Below are 15,892 nucleotides of genomic sequence, written 5' to 3'. Positions count from 1 at the left end.
AGTACAGTTAAATAATGGGCAAATTTCCACCATCCTATATCGGAAACCTCCCAATCGCTACACTTACCTTCATGCTTCCAGCTTCCATCCCAGACACATTCTTCAGTCGATTGTATGCAGCCAAGCCCTACGTTACAACCAGATTTGCTCCGACCCCACAGACAGAGAATCACCTACAGGATCTTTACAGAGCATTCCTAAAACTGAAATACCCGCCTGGGGAAGTGAAAAAACAAACTGACAGAGCCAAAAAAACGCAGACATGAACTACTTCAAGACAGACCCAAAAGAGAAAATAACAGAACTCCTCTTGTTACCTACAGTCCACAACTCAATGCTCCTCCAATGCATTATACACAATCTACAACCCATCTTGGAAAATGATCCCTCACTCTCAGAAGCCTTATGAGAAAAATCTATTCTTGCTTACAGACAACCCCCTAACCTGAAACATATTCTTTCTGATAACCATACCACACAACCACATCATAAACCTCCAGGAACTCAGCTTTGTAACCAAAAAAGATGAGAATTCTACCCACATATCTACACTGGCGAATTCATCACTGGAGCAAACAACATAAGCCACAAAATCAAAGGGTCATTTGATTGTACATCCAATAATTTGATCTATGCCATCAAATGCCTGCAGTGCCCCACTGCTATAGATACTGGACAAACTGGACGGTCTCTGCGGGAAAGAATCAATGGACACAAATTGGATATATGTAAAGAATATACAGAAGCCTGTTGGTGAGCATTTCAACTTGCCTAATCACAGTCTGACAGACCTGCAAGTAGCTGTCTTATCACAAACAAGCTCTACAAGCCAAATGCACACACTGGAATCCCAGTTCATCCACACGCTAATGGACTTAATTGTGATATGAGCTGGTGGGGACTCTGTCTACTTAATAACCACTGAAGGTGCTAACAGCTCCCTGAGTGGTATCCTTCGTGTTTTAGGAGTCTATCTATTGACTTTGATTTTTATCTGCTTAGGTTTAAGTACCCATTCTCCAGATACTTAATGATGCTCTGTCTCCCCCCCTTTTTTTTCCCCTCTCTTCCCTCTCCTATTTATTTCGAGTTTTCATATCCTCAACTCATAACCCTGGTCATCTGAAGAAGTGGGCTATGCCCACGAAAACTCATGATACCATCTACATGTTTTGTTAGTCTATAAAGTGTTACCAGACCATTTGTTGTTTTTTCTGTAACAGACTAACTTGGCAACCCCCTGAAATAACTTGCTGAGGCTCTCTGGCCTTTTGGCTGCTTAGATCAGCTTTTTTGTGTGTGTGTGTGATATTGTCCCTAGTGAAATCCAGTCTTTATAGTATTTATTCTTGTTCTTTGAGGTATGCCTGAATTAGTGTAATAGTCAACAATGTTGACTTTTAAATTATCATTGTCATTGAGAATCTGAATATCGGAGATGTAAACTGTCCCCACTTAGCTGAATAGGGCTGTTTGCACATACAGACTCTGCAAATTTGGGGCCTGTCTACATTTAAAATGGTACAGCCCAGGGATGGGAAATAAGTGGCTCATGGGCCAGACATGGTTCACCAGGGCTAGCCCTTGGTGGGCCACTGGACACTTTATTTACTTGGATGTCTGCAGGAACAGCCACTCACAGCTTCCATTAGCCATAGATTGCTGTTTCTGGCCAATGGAAGCGGCGATAAGCAACACGGCTGGGAACACCCCTTCCCACAGCACTGATTGGCTGGGAACAGTGACTGGCAGCCAATAGGAGCTCTGAGTGGCTGTACCTTCAGACGTGTAGCTAGATAGCATCTGGTGGGCTGCTAGAGGCTAACTCTGGGAACCACATTTGGCCTCGCTTATTGCACACCCCTGTTGTAAATACTACTTACACTGAAGCAAGGAGTTTTTCCATTGATGTAGGTAATACACCTTCCTGAGAGGAAATAGGTAGGTAAAAGAATTCTGTTGAGCTATTGTGGTCTACAGTGTTAAGTGTTAAGCCATGTTCATTATATCATAGATTCATAGATCCATAAGATTGCTTTGAGAACCAGGGCCTAAGTGTTTTAACTGGTTATGTGTGGGTGAACCTGTCCATCCCTACACCCCTCCCATTTCTGCGTCAGTATGAAAACCTATCACTTTTTATTACAATTCACAATCTTGAAGTTAATTTAATTTTTTGCATTAAAAAAGCAAAAAAATTACACATGCAAGTCATAAATTAGTGTATTTTATGTCAGCCTTGCGGACAACAATGTAAAGACAAATAGGTAGTAACCTGCTCATGAACTTTAAACTCTGCTCCACATGAGGTCCTACCTTTACAGCCTAGTTGAGACTGTATTAAATTAGTACCTTGTTTCTTCATTTCTCTCAGAATACCTCAAATTGTTGATTTCCAACAAAGTATTTGTGGCATTCAGCAGTAGATATGTTCTGTGATAAGTAGGGATGTAAACAGGTAACCAGTAAGTATCACCCTTTAATCAGTTAACTGGTTAAACTTAACAGGTTACTTAAGTGGGATTTTACATCCCTAGTAATAGGTTTACATACCCATACCTCTACCAGTGTACTGATTTAGCTTCATCCCTGTAATACCTGCCCTCTCAAACACATAAAAGTACAAGTGACTGTAACAACCGTTTTGTTTTCTCCTCCATACAAGCAGCTCTGGAAGTTGCTCCTCAAAGGTATACAAAAAGGTAAACATAGTAAACTTTTATCCAGAAAAAACATAGTCTATAGCTCTTTATTCCGGCTGACTCAGTGCAACTGGTGGAACGCTCCTCTTACCATCCCGTTGCAACATATTTCTGAGGATGATTATGAGTTGGAGGGCCTGGGAGAAATGTCCTCCCTTGCAGCTATCTATTGCAAAGGACGCTCTGAGAACCGGGACCAGCAGAGATTCAGCGGCGCGCCTGCGTAGTGCGGACAGCTGGGACCATTTTCACTCTCCGAAAGACAAATGGGAGAGCCGTGGAGAACGACGCGCCATGCAAAGGGGGGGGGGGGAATTTTCGCAGCGCGAGGGAAGGGGAGAAGGGGAGCTGGGTGGCATCGCGCCGGCGCAGCACCCAGGCCCGGGTCATTTTTTTCACACGCGCGGAGATGGGGGAGGATCCGAGTCCCATTGGGCGCTGCTGGGGCGCCTCCTCCAGTCCTCTTCCTCGAGCGCCTGCGGCTCTGAGCGCGGCCGCTACCTCTCGCAGTGAGTCTCGCCTGCACCTCCGTCCCCAGCCCACTGTGCCTCTGAGGTTCTGATTGCCCCGGCTCGGGCTGGCAAGCCGCAGCGATGCTGAGCGCTGTGCTGGGAAGAAGGAGTTTCTCCTGTGTCAGGCGCAGGGGGAGTCTGTGCCCCATTCTTCCTAACAGCAGTAGCTGTCCTGCCTCTCCCCTCTGCCCCAGACCTCTGAGACTCCTCTCCTCACCTAGCAGCAGCAGAGGGGCGCAGGGAAGCTATCTCCAGCCAGGTAGCCACTTCTTTTAAACTCCTACTGTAACAAACCCCTTGCTTTATCTGGCATGGAAACCTCGGTTGCGTCTTAATTCTCAGCGGCATAGCAGGTGTGCAGTGGGGAGCAAAGAAGCCAAAGTCCAGAAGTTTTACTTAAAAGTAGGGAAGAGCAAACGTCTCTTCATCTTATTATTTATGCAATCAACAAGTGTCCTGGCCTAGTGGTCTTAGTTTAGAAAAACACAGGCTTTTACAGAGCAGGATGTGAAGGGACAACCTGAGGTGTCTTCCAGCTCTATGGTGGGTCTATGGCAATCCAACACAAAGATTTGCTTGGTTGAGATTTATGCTATTCTGAGATGTATCCATCCCCCTAAAGGCTCTGCAAGTACCACACAATGCAAACACTGAAATACAATTGCCTCTAGGACAGTGGACACTTGAGGGAAACTTTGGCTTTTTGAAATGTGATATTTTAGTGTCTGTGGAGGACATGAGACTATGACACTAATAATAATGTGCCTTGCAACTATAGCAAACAAAATTCACGTTGTTGCCCCTCCCCCCAGCATTTTAAGGATGTTTATTTAGTTTTTATTAAGTTTATCTGAAATTGGACTTTATGCTTTGTTTTTGCTGCAGCAATACCAGTTCTATAACTCTTGATTGCAAATGACTTATTTTTTTAAATGAAAATGCTCATCTGGATTTTTCCACACTGGCTGAGGAAGAACACAAAAGTTTCTGCTTCTAATGTAGATTTTCTAGAATGCTCAGTGAATATGTCCAGGTGGGAAGGCCCGGTGTCCTAGAAGAACTACTTACTAACAGCAATGTATAGATAATGTGCTGCACTTCTAGTTCAGTTACTAAAGCTATTTGTTTATTTCCATTTTATGGGTAAACAGTCATTCTGTGGGTCTAGCTTTAGACCTGAGCCTCCTATTATTTAATAAAACTTTCCACTGTTTGGGGATTTTATGATGGATTTACTTACTCCTATACTGTAATCCCTATTTTTAGTTTTAATAAAGAAATCTAACTTCTGGTGGTCATGTAATAAGGGGAACAGATGTCCTCATTTTTTGATCTGTTTGTTTGAAATACCAAATAGAAATATAAGCAGCTGAACTGGAATAATCACTCCTTGTGTAAGTGAGTGCATTGACATTGCATTCACTTACACAAGGAGTGCATGTAGCCACTGGAGGCAATCTACATGAAAGAGAGTATCCTCTGTCATTTTGTGGGGATCCTGATACTCCTCTCTTGCTCTGATGTAGCTCAGAAGTAACTTAATTGAAAATAGTGGTGCAACAGTGGTGTAAAATTGGTGTGAGAGAAAATCAGTCCAGCAGAATGCTTCCTTTTGTCCTCTTTCTCTAGTGGCTGCCTGAATTGAGTAGATATGAACAAAAAAACTTTTCTTAGGAGCAAGATACTTTTTTAAACAAAGGCATCTTCATGCTTAAAAGTAATACAAATCAATTCTACTATGAAATAATGAGTCTTGTTGCACCTTAAAGACTAAGTATCAGAGGGGTAGCCGTGTTAGTCTGAATCTGCAAAAGCGGCGAGGAGTCCTGTGGCACCTTATAGACTAACTGAAGTGTAGGAGCATAAGCTTTTGTGGGCAAAGACCCACTTCATCAGATGCATGTAGTGGAAATTTCCAGAGGCAGGTATAAATATGCAGGCCAGGATCAGGCTGGAGATGACGAGGTGGATCCAATCAAGGAGGATGAGGCCCACTTCTAGCAGCTGATCTGGAGGTGTGAATTCCAAGAGAGCAGAAGCTGCTTTTGTAGTTAGCAAGCCATTCATGGTCTTTGTTTAATCCAGAGTTGATTGTGTCAAACTTGAAGATGAACTGTAGCTCAGCAGTTTCTCTTTGAAGTCTGGTCCTGAAGTTTTTTTGCTGCAGGATGGCTACCTTTAGATCTGCAATTGTGTGTCCAGGAAAATTGAAGTGTTCCCCAAAAGGTTTTGTATGTTGCCATTCCTAATATCAGATTTGTGTCCATTGATTCTTTCACGTAGGGACTGTCCAGTTTGGCCGATGTATATAGCAGTGGGGCATTGTTGGCACATGATGGCATATATTACGTTGGTAGATGTGCAGGAGAACGTACCAGTGACAGTATGGCTGATCTGGTTAGGTTCTGTGATGGTGTTCTCCTGCACATCTACCACCTTGTCATCTCCAGCCTGATCCTGGCCTGAATATTTATACCTGCCTCTGGACATTTCCACTACATGCATCTGACGAAGTGGGTCTTGGCCCACGAAAGCTTATGCTCCTACACTTCAGTTAGTCTATAAGGTGCCACAGGACTCCTCGCCGCTCTTAAAGACTAACAAATTTATTTGGGCTAGGGATGTGAGTGGGTAACCAGTTAACTGTTACCTGGGAGCAGCTTTCTGTTTGCGGCCAGGGTGGGATCCGGTTGCCACTTCTGGCTCTGCGCTGGGAATCGGCACCCTCACCCAGGGCTGGAGCAGACCCTGCCCATCCCCATTTTAATTAGTTAATTGGTTAAATTTAACGTTTAACTGGTTAATTAATTAAATGGATTTTTACATGCCTAATTTTGGCATAAGCTTTCATGGACTGGAGCTCACTTTGTCAGAGGCGTGAAAGTGGACTCCAACCCACAAAAGCTTATACCCAAATATATGTGTTAGTCCTTAAGGTGCCACAGGACTCCTTGTTATTTTGTGCTGAAACAGACTAACACGGCTACTCTTTCTGATTCAATGAAATAGCTTCTGGTTTTCTTTTTGTTAATGTTGTTTTAAGATGTGTTTACACAGCCTATGTAAAATGTACTAAACATAACGTGGGAGACTCTTCAGTTCAAAATGCCTTCAAAGTCTAAAAATTTTGGGTGGGCATGGTTTTTTTATTTGTATTTTTTTGTCAATCAGAGCAACTTCCAATAGAGATGCATGTGTTTGTCCAGTTTATTACAGGGCTAAACAAATCTGCAAGTATGGTAAAGTTACACCTGGAAGTTTTGCACTAGGTTTAATTCAATAAAAAGAGAAGTTGGGACTATGTGGTTTCCTTAAGAAATCAGTAACCAGCTCAGAAGATGATGAAGATGGGCAATGACGCTGGGATTAGTAGGACTCAGGAAATGATTTTGGCAGTTTTGACTCCCACGTTCATATGTTATTTCTGGTGATCTAATGGGCATGAGCTTTGTATTATGTAAAACTAGTCTGCAGCTCATTGGCTAACTATCAGAAAGCACAATAGGCTTGATGTAAATTCAGAGATGATTAGGCCAGAGTAGTTCTGCTTGCTAGCATTGTATGTTTCAGTAGGGCATAGTGTTGTTTCTGAGACTTCTGAACCACACTTTTGATCTGTCGTCCACAGACTTCCCTCTCATATCTATTTCTCTATCACTGGGACAATATCACTATGCAACTTCCCAACAGATTACTTCTCCTGCAAATACTGCTGCACTTCCTCCTACGTTGCTTCCTGCCCAGTGGAACCATGGTCCTTAATTGATAATACCATCATATAAATGTTATGATAATAGCAGGGACACTGCCTCATGTTAATTATGGCTTTATGTAAATGCATATATTACAGGGGAAAGCTAAATACATTGCAGACTTACCTTAGAAGCCTGGGATGATTCCGGAAGGGTGTCTGGCAACCCCAGCTAGAGAACTTCAATTGGAAATCTGCTATTGCTGGGTAGTATATGTATGAGAAAGGAAGAGAATCAGGCTCTAGGCTACATATGGTCTTTGGGATAGTAACAAGATTGCGAGCTTTGGAGAGGATGGAAAGAAAAAGGGAGTTGGACTGGAGAAAGGTAGGCCTTTCATCTTCTGCAGTTGTGTTCTTCTGTAGGACCCTGATTCAGCACTTAAAACACCATGTAAACAACATATGCTTACTGGTAAGCACAAGAGTAGTCAGTCTTAATGAAGTAAGTGGGACAATTGAGCTGCTTAAAGTTAAGCAAATGCTTAAATTATGCTCATCTGGGGTCTGAGTGAGTTTACCGATGGGGGGCTGATAAAGCACCATCAAGCTATGTTGGCTTTATTAAGGTTGTACAACCAAATATTTTACATTGATATCCAACATAATTCCTAGTACAGTAGACTTCCGATAATCCGGAACCTTTGGGACCTAGGTGGTGCCGGATTATCGGATATGCCGGACTATCAGGAGGTACTATAATGATGGTTACATATATATATAACATATATATATACACAGTATATAATGTATGCAGTAAAGTGTTCTTAACCCTTTTATTGAACATACTGTATACAGTATACTGTGATGTTTTAGTTTTTTAACCCTTTTTTACCCTTTTCGCTTGGTTCAGCTGCTGCTGCTGTTGCCTTGTGACTCGTTTTTTGCCGAAGCTCACTCACTAGGCTCTTGCCATTTTTATGCCGGACTATCAGGAGTGCCGGACAATTGGATGCCGGACTATTGGAGTTTTACTGTAGCTATTTTCCAACCTCACCAGTGTTTACAGTGAAATGTGAGAGTACCTAACTTCTGTGAATGGTTTAAGAAGTGCAAACCAACTCCTATAATATTTTGCTACCTCATAAGGATGTTGGGAAGAGGCGGTGTATTTAATATTTGTGAGATGTTCAGATATGCTAGTGATGAATCCCATAGAAATTTCAATAAATAAATAAAACATAATCAGACCTCTGCTAAAAGTAGAAAGGTTACATAGCACTAGCCAGGAGGAACTCATCTTTACTCATGTACTTATTCAGACAAGGGGAAACGACATAAAGCATGAGACAAATATTTAGACAGATTTTTAAAAAATGCTCACTAGTCTGATTATCACACTTTCCCATGGCAACAAATCACCCAAATCCCTCTGGAGAGATTGGTGGTAATTGGGGAAAATATCGTGCAAGTGCAGAAGGGGGAGAGGACACTTTTTTTTTTTTTTTTTTTTTGAGTGCCATGCGGTGAATTAAAATATTTGTTCAGGGGCCTTAAACTCCCAACCCATCCTAATACTTTGCAACTGATGGCTAGAGAGTGAGACAGTCTTACAATGCACTCTCTTCAGATTTATATCTTTTCCCATTGTTTGAAAAAGTTCATTAGTAAAGATGAGTTCCTCCTGGCTGCTGCTATGTAACCTTTCTAGTTTTAGCAGCAGTCTGATTTATATTTTTTATTTGTTTATTGAAATTACTGTGGGATTTATCAGTACAGTATTTGAACATCTCATAGATACTAAATAACTAGAAAATTTACCTGGCATTGCTTGAGTCCTTAACTCAAATATGTTTTTATTTAAATAATTTAAATAATTTTTCTGGGGTGGGGCTGTGGGTGTCAGTATGCTGGCTCACCAGGAGAGAGGACAACCCCAGCTCTCTCTCACTGCAGCAGCTTGGATCCATGTGAAGAGCCCTTGTCCATGGATGCTGCAGCAGGCACAGCTGGGGGAAGGGTGTATGTTTCCTAGCAGAGGGACAGAACAGGCACAAACAGACAAACTTTGTAGATAGCTGTCCCTTTCTCTACCACTGCCCCCTGCTGGCCCAGTGGGCTTATAGCTGTCCTGGTCGCCATCTCTGTCCTCTTGCTGCTCCCTTGTAGTCATTCTGTAGTATAGTTATACTGTCTCCCCTGCCAGATCCCTCCCTTTCCATTTTATAAGAAACAATCAGATTCCAGGCACATCCTATTGTCCTGGCACAACCACTCCCTTGCTTTGCTTTAACTTATGATAAGAGGAAGCTGCATGCCAAATTTGGTGGTCCTAGCTCTTATTGTTTAGGAGGAGTTCTTGAACAAATGGACTCACAAAGGGGCAAACAGACAGAGGCATGTTTCTAAAATACTCAGGAAGATACCCCTGTCAATAGTGGTGGCAACCTGTGGCCATTGGTCACATCCAGTCCATTGGGTTTCAATATGTGGCCTGTGAGACACTTTGTTTCCTCTTGCCCATAGTCAGGGTTGCCATATTCTGCTGGTTTCTGTTCACATTGTTTTTTTCCTACTGGTATTATTAAAGTGACACACACACAAAGCAAGGGCCCCGGAAGCGAGGGGTGAGCTCATTGCACTGAACATTGACTGGAAGAGCCCTGTGTTCCCTCTGCATCCAATCAAAGCACTGCTACCACGGATTCTAGGTACACAAGTGCTGTTAGTAAAATTACTCTATTTCAGGAGACAGTCTTGGTTACAACAATCTTGCAGCACATTGAGATTAGGAATGTGAAAGTGTAACCATGTACAGCGTTAATCGATGAGTCTGGGCTCACTTGTTAACCTTCACAGTCACATGCAGGATCCCCATGCTCCCGAGGAGCCGACTGCTGCTATGCGTGTAACTGTAACTGGTGAAATTTTAACATCCCTAATTGAGATGGACAACCACTCATGCGGCCCACTCAGTCTAAATTGCCCATTGCTGCCTCACAACATCCCTTTTTGTACTGTAGCAAACTATTATTAGCCACCATTTTACAGAGCGGTTAAGTGAAGTGCTCAAGATCACCCAGGAGAGCCGTGGACACCTGTGACCTAGGTGGCAAGTCTGTTACTTCCTCTTGGGTTTTAATATCTTTCATATAGTTTTCAGTGATGGTCATGGTTGAGAAGGAAGGAAAAACATATATAGATCAATTTCTTGAACATATAGTTATCAGGAATGCTGTCAGACAGAACAAATATTTTGAACTCGTCTGCTTCAGTTTTCAAGTGCCTTTTAAAATGTGAAGAGACAGTTTTTGTGTGTGTGTTTTAAGTGCTGACCCTACTTTTGATTGTCAGCAGAGGTCAAACCACTCTGCAGCTGGGAGTCTTTACTTCACATCAGTCTGTTATCCATTAGTTTTAATTCATATATCTTCTTGACACTGACTGCTATGAGTTTATTGGCTCTTTCTACAGGCTGCTGCCTATAAGTTTAATGTCTGTGTATGTATATATGTAACAGGCATATTTAAAAATAGCAAACAACAGTATACTGTAGCATTATAAGGGGTTTAAAAAGGCTGTACAATACTAATAATTTATTTGGCATTTTACAAATGATAACTGACTTTATATACCTGAAGCTAGTGTTATCCCCGTTTTAAGCATGGGCACAACAAAGCAGAGAATGATATAGAAAAGTTTTCAAACTTCTAGGGAGAAACAATCTCCTTAGTAAAAGAGATTCATAAGTAAAATATTGTTTTTGCTTTCTTACCAGATGCTAATAATGTGAAACCACTGGAAGGTGTGAAAATTCTTGATCTAACAAGGTTTGTGTTTGCTCTTTGAAGTTCAGAAATAGTTTTCTGAAATTGAAATGCTGTGGCAGAACTACTACAAACATCCACTGCTTTTTCCATATTTCAGGGTACTTGCAGGACCCTTCGCAACAATGAATTTAGGAGACCTAGGAGCAGAAATTATTAAAGTGGAAAAACCAGGTAAGGTTTCTAATCAGAATGAGAATCAGTTTAAACATTGTTTGTCTATGTGCTTTTGAATAGTTTTTTTTCCTCTGTCATGATTTAAAGGGTATCCTGCAATCCTCGGGGGCACTTTAATTTATAGTCAAGATCCATTAGAGTTTTGGGGAGTAGGGATGTCAACGTGTAGTCGACTAAATGATTATCCAATAACCTAGGCGGAGCAGGAGCTGGAGGGTACTGGCTTAAAAGTTGTTTTTCCTCAGCACTGGCTTTTTGGTGCTGCCTGCCCTCTCCCCCACGCTGCTGCCTCTATCAAATAAGGTGAGGGGGGCTAGGGGAGGCTTCCTAGGCCTGCTGTGTATAGAGGCTGATCTCCAGCAGCAGTCCCTGTCTGCAGGGGTTCCAAGCTCCCCACGGACAGAGGCTGCTGCTCAGGACTGTCCTGAGGTATTCTGGCACCCCGGGCACGGGCATGTGGTGCCGCTCCTGGGTGCGCGGCTCATGCGCGGCCCAGCTACGGCCGCTGGCGCGCAGCCCGGGGCCCGCCCCTAGGGTGCACGGTGAAAGCGCGGCCCAGTCCGGCTTGGCTGTTGCTGCTGGCGCGCGTGCTGGGCTGTGTAATGCCCTGCGGCCGTGGCATTGCTGGCCGGCGCCGCGGGGATGCGGGCGGGCCAGTGCTGCAGGAGCCGGGCGTGCGGCGCCTGATGGCATCTGTAAGGGACGCCGCGCGCCCCTTACAGCTGCCATCAGGCGCCCCCCCCCCCCCATCGGTTGGCGCCCTGGGCAGCTGTCCGGCTTGCCCATGCCTCAGTCTGGCCCTGCTACTGCTGGACCAGCCTCTGTCCATGGTCAGCCCGAGCCACTGTGGACAGAGGCTGCTTTGTGGCAGCCTTCCCCATCTCCGTCCCACCCCCAGCAGCCTCTGTCCATTTTTAAATTGGCTCCCTTCCTGGACTGGCTTGCGTCTGTCACCCCGCGCTGCTGCCTGTGATACAGAGAGAACAGTGCAGGTGTCAGGGGGCTCCCCGGAGGTGGGGCCAGATTACACTGGCTGCAAGCCCGGGAACTATAGAATAGTCATGTAACCGATAAGAATTGAACACAACTATTCAATTACATGATATCTAACATCCCTATTGGGGAACAAAAGACAGATCTATGTAGCAATTTAAAGACTAACAAGATATTTTATTAGCTTTCGTGGGCCAGGCCCACTTCCTCAGATCAATATGTAGAAGAAAATTGGCAGAACCATATATACCAAAGTGATACAATCAAAAAAATGAACGCATGTGAAATTGACAAATCAAATTTTAGAACAGAGTGGGAGTGAGGAGGGAAGGTAAGTTTCTGTGAGGTAATGACATAGGGGTGATAATTGGGGAAGCTATCTTTGTAATGGGTGAGATAATTAGAGTCTTTGTTTAAACCCATACATAAAGTGTCAAATTTAAGCATGAATGACAATTCTGAAGCTTCTCGTTGAAGTCTGGAGCTAAAGTCTCTTTGAAGCAATATGCATGTTTTAAGGTCATTAAGGGAATGATCAGTCTGGCTGAAATGGCAGGCAACAGCTTTCTCCCGGTGAGAGAGTCTTATGTCTGTTTTGTGTGCATTGACTCTTTGACGAAGTGTCTGAGACGTTTGTCCAGTGTACATAGCAGATGGACACTTTAGGCACATGATGGCATAAATTATATTTCTGGATGAACAGGACTATGTGTTCTTGATCTCGTAACTGGCATGGTTAGGTCCAGTAATGGTGTCAGCAGAGTAACTATGTGGACAAAGCTGGCACCGGGGTTTGTTGCAAGGGAAAGTTCCAGGGTTGGTACTTTGGTACATCACCTATAGCTCCCAACTTAAACCCGTCCAACGCATTATCAATAAACTACAACCTATACTGGAACAGGATACTACACTCCGAGAGGCTCTGGGAGACAGACCCATAGTCTCCTATAGACAACCACCTAACCTCAGGATGATTCTTACCAACAACCACAGGACATATGACACTAATATCAATCCTGGAACTTTCTCTTGCAACAAACCCCGTTCATTTTTTTGATTGTATCACTTTGGTATATATGGTTGTGCCGATTTTCTTCCACATATTGATCTGAGGAAGTGGGTCTGGCCCACGAAAGCTCATCACCTAATAAACCATCTTGTTAGTCTTTAAAGTGCTACACAGTTCTGTCTTTTGTTTCAGCTACACCAGACTAACACGGCTGCATCTCTATCACTATCCCTATTGGGGAGCGCAGTATGGGTTGATTCTATAAAATGGAATTTGTTTGCCCACTTTTCCTTCCTCTCCCCTCCGAAGTGAGGTGAAAGAAAATGCTAGAATGAGTAGTGGTGTGTGTCTAGCGAGGCTCTTGGGAAAACTTTCATTTTAAAATTATTTCTATTCAGCCTACAGATTTTGTTCTTTTAGCGTCTCTGGACATCATTCTATTTTCAGTTTCCTCCAGACTCGCAGTTGGAGAACTAATTGCTGGCACACTTGCTGGTCTAGTTACTAGAGCTTCTGCAGACAGCGTACTCTGAAAACTGTTCTTAATTCTTTTAGCCTCGGTCTACACTAGACCAGGTAGATTGGCTTATGGTAAACCATCCAGTTACTCAAAATGTGTAGCTGGATTTGGCTTACCTTAAGCCGAGCAGTGACAGCAACTACACTGTGGGAGGCTGACAGAAGCCTTGCTCCTCACAGAATGACTATGGGAAGCTGGTGGGGGCTGTCCTGATTGTTTTATTTGGGAGTGTACAGTAGAACCGCTAAATTCAGTGCTAGAAGATGAACTTCCTGAGGGTTGATCTTTTCTGAAGCATAGCCCTTAGAGAGGAAGTGGCAAGAGAAGTCTAAAGTTCTAAGATCAAGGTGTGACTCAAAATTTAGATTGTTTTCCTGTAAATTATTTAGAAAGATTCTCCTTTGGCCTCAGACTAAATATTTTTGGCCTACAAAGTTTTTTTCATCATGTCAAAAGTCTGTTAAAATAAGATTTAGATAGAGTGCTGCAGTTTGAATTATACAAATAGAATCCTTCAGGAAAATATCTGTTGTTTATTATTATAGGCAGGGCACGACAAACTTATAGAATCTGCTCGCCCGTGGTGAGTAGATTTCAGCCGCGCGCCCTGTTTACCGGCGGCGCTTGGCATGCGCAGTGCGGGGCTGGCGAGCGGCTTTCGCCACCGTTTGTCAAGCCCTGATTATAAGAATCCCTAGAGGCACCAGTCAAAGAGGAGAAAGAGCTTCACTATGCTAGGTGCTGTGCAAACATTTAATGACAAATGGTCCCTGTTCCAGGGAGTTTATAACCTTATTGCAGGACAAGAAATATTGTGACTTCTAATTTTTTTCTACACTGCTATGATTCCTATATACTGTTATTGGTGGCTTCAGAGGATAGTTTCAGGATAGTAGTTAAAACATGCTCTGCTCTATCTGCAAAGCCAGTTGTGAATAAAGCAGCTTATTTAAAACATACAGAAAAGGTAAAAATTACTACAAAGTTTCAGAGCAGCATATGCTAAATGTAGTTGCTTTGAATCCAGAATAGGTTTTGTACCTAGAGATGTATAACCAGACTGATGGCATCACTGAATTTACACTTCATGTGGTGACCTTGTTAGATCTCATAAACTGATGGCCCTGAGATTAGCGTTCTGTATTACCACATGAAAGACCTTTGATTGATTTCCTGGTCTCATCACTTGCTTCTCAAGCAGGGGTTGGGAGTGTTGCAGAAGCACTCCCATTCTGTTTGACCTTTGGAAATAAAATACACCATCTGCTTTTACAGCTGGATTTAGTGAATCATTTGCCTCTGGCATCTTAATCAAGACATCTGTTAGTGATTGAAACACCAGGTTTCTAGCTGGTCACTCTAGGCTCTTTACACAGTGGATTTCCCATCAATACACAGTGGATTTCCAAGAGAAACTGCCATTAATGCAATAGAATTTTATAGGCTTGTGTAAATCTTAAGCATTCGGTTCCTGATACAATGAAAAAAATATTTACTTTGAGATAATCTGATCTGTTGTTGTTACAGTTATTAGTCATGGGTCTGTCAGAGCATAGTTACTGGGGCACCAAAATAGGGATGCAAAAGAAGGCACCTCATTACGCCTTGTTTGCATAAATTGATGCAACTAAGCCCCCAAGATTAAATAAAAACTTCTTAATTCTTTCTTACTGATTTCTAACAAGTGAATGTGCCAATTTCTTCTTTCCTCTCTGCGTCTAGACTGTAGTGCTAAATTGGAAAAAGATACACAATTTGCATACAACAAATTGTGTATCTTTTTCCGATTTACTTTCGAAAGAGGCTTTTCTGAAAATTGGCGTGTCTACACAGCGCCATATTTCAGAAAAAGTGCTCTTTCAACAGATCCTTTTATGCCTTGTAGAACGAGGTTTACAGGGCGAAAGAACATGTCAGCAGCATTGTGAAATGCAATGCAGTCTAGACGTAGTCTTACACTACACATTTGGAAGAAACCATGATTGAGTCTCATTTCAAAAAAACTCTCCAGTGGCTGAAAGCTTCTGTAAAACTTTGACAGGATATTCAATTATAATTCTACGAAGGTGAAATATGACTGGTATTAATTATTTTGGGTAGACATTTTTTGGAAGTGGGAAAATTGGGTCCTTTTCAAATGTCACTAGATGTAACTATATTTGCCCGAGTAAAGGTGGTATTTCAAAAGAAGACAACAAAATGGATGCTGATGTTTTTGGGGTTCAGAACCTTGCATTGCACATCTCTTACGATTCCTACCTAGGCGCTCCCGCTCTGTCTCCCAGGACCTCTCTGCAGGACTCCCAAACCTTGAAGATTATGGTTGTGCTGCATCTCTGAGTCCTAGCTCCTTTCTGCCCATCTGTTAAAAGGAACATAGAGGGAGCCCTGCTGCACAGGAGCGGGGTTTGTTTTTCCATCATTTGTTAGGTGCCTCTGTGAGAGTCTGGACAGACTGATC

General features: G+C 42.9%; 1 protein-coding gene across 3 annotated transcripts in view; it reads left to right on the top strand.

The window, feature by feature from the left end:
- Positions 1-3,041: 3,041 nt before the first annotated feature.
- SUGCT (succinyl-CoA:glutarate-CoA transferase) overlaps positions 3,042-15,892 on the top strand; it is a 477,897-nt gene continuing 465,046 nt past the window's right edge. Inside the window, exons 1-3 of one of the 3 annotated variants that reach the window (XM_006124080.4) lie at positions 3,042-3,211; positions 10,684-10,735; positions 10,833-10,906. In XM_006124080.4, coding sequence (XP_006124142.3) covers positions 3,112-3,211; positions 10,684-10,735; positions 10,833-10,906 — 226 coding nt within the window. In that variant the 5' untranslated portion in view covers positions 3,042-3,111. Of the gene's footprint in view, positions 3,474-10,683; positions 10,736-10,832; positions 10,907-15,892 lie in introns of all 3 variants that reach the window. The other 2 variants (XM_089776539.1, XM_006124079.3) reach the window with 2 other exon arrangements.

This window comes from Pelodiscus sinensis, chromosome 2 (assembly GCF_052426305.1).
Source record: "Pelodiscus sinensis isolate ZL-2025 chromosome 2, ASM5242630v1, whole genome shotgun sequence".
Taxonomy (NCBI): domain Eukaryota; kingdom Metazoa; phylum Chordata; order Testudines; family Trionychidae; genus Pelodiscus; species Pelodiscus sinensis.
Note: the sequence above shows the minus strand (reverse complement) of the source record. Positions and strands in the feature narration are given on the sequence as shown.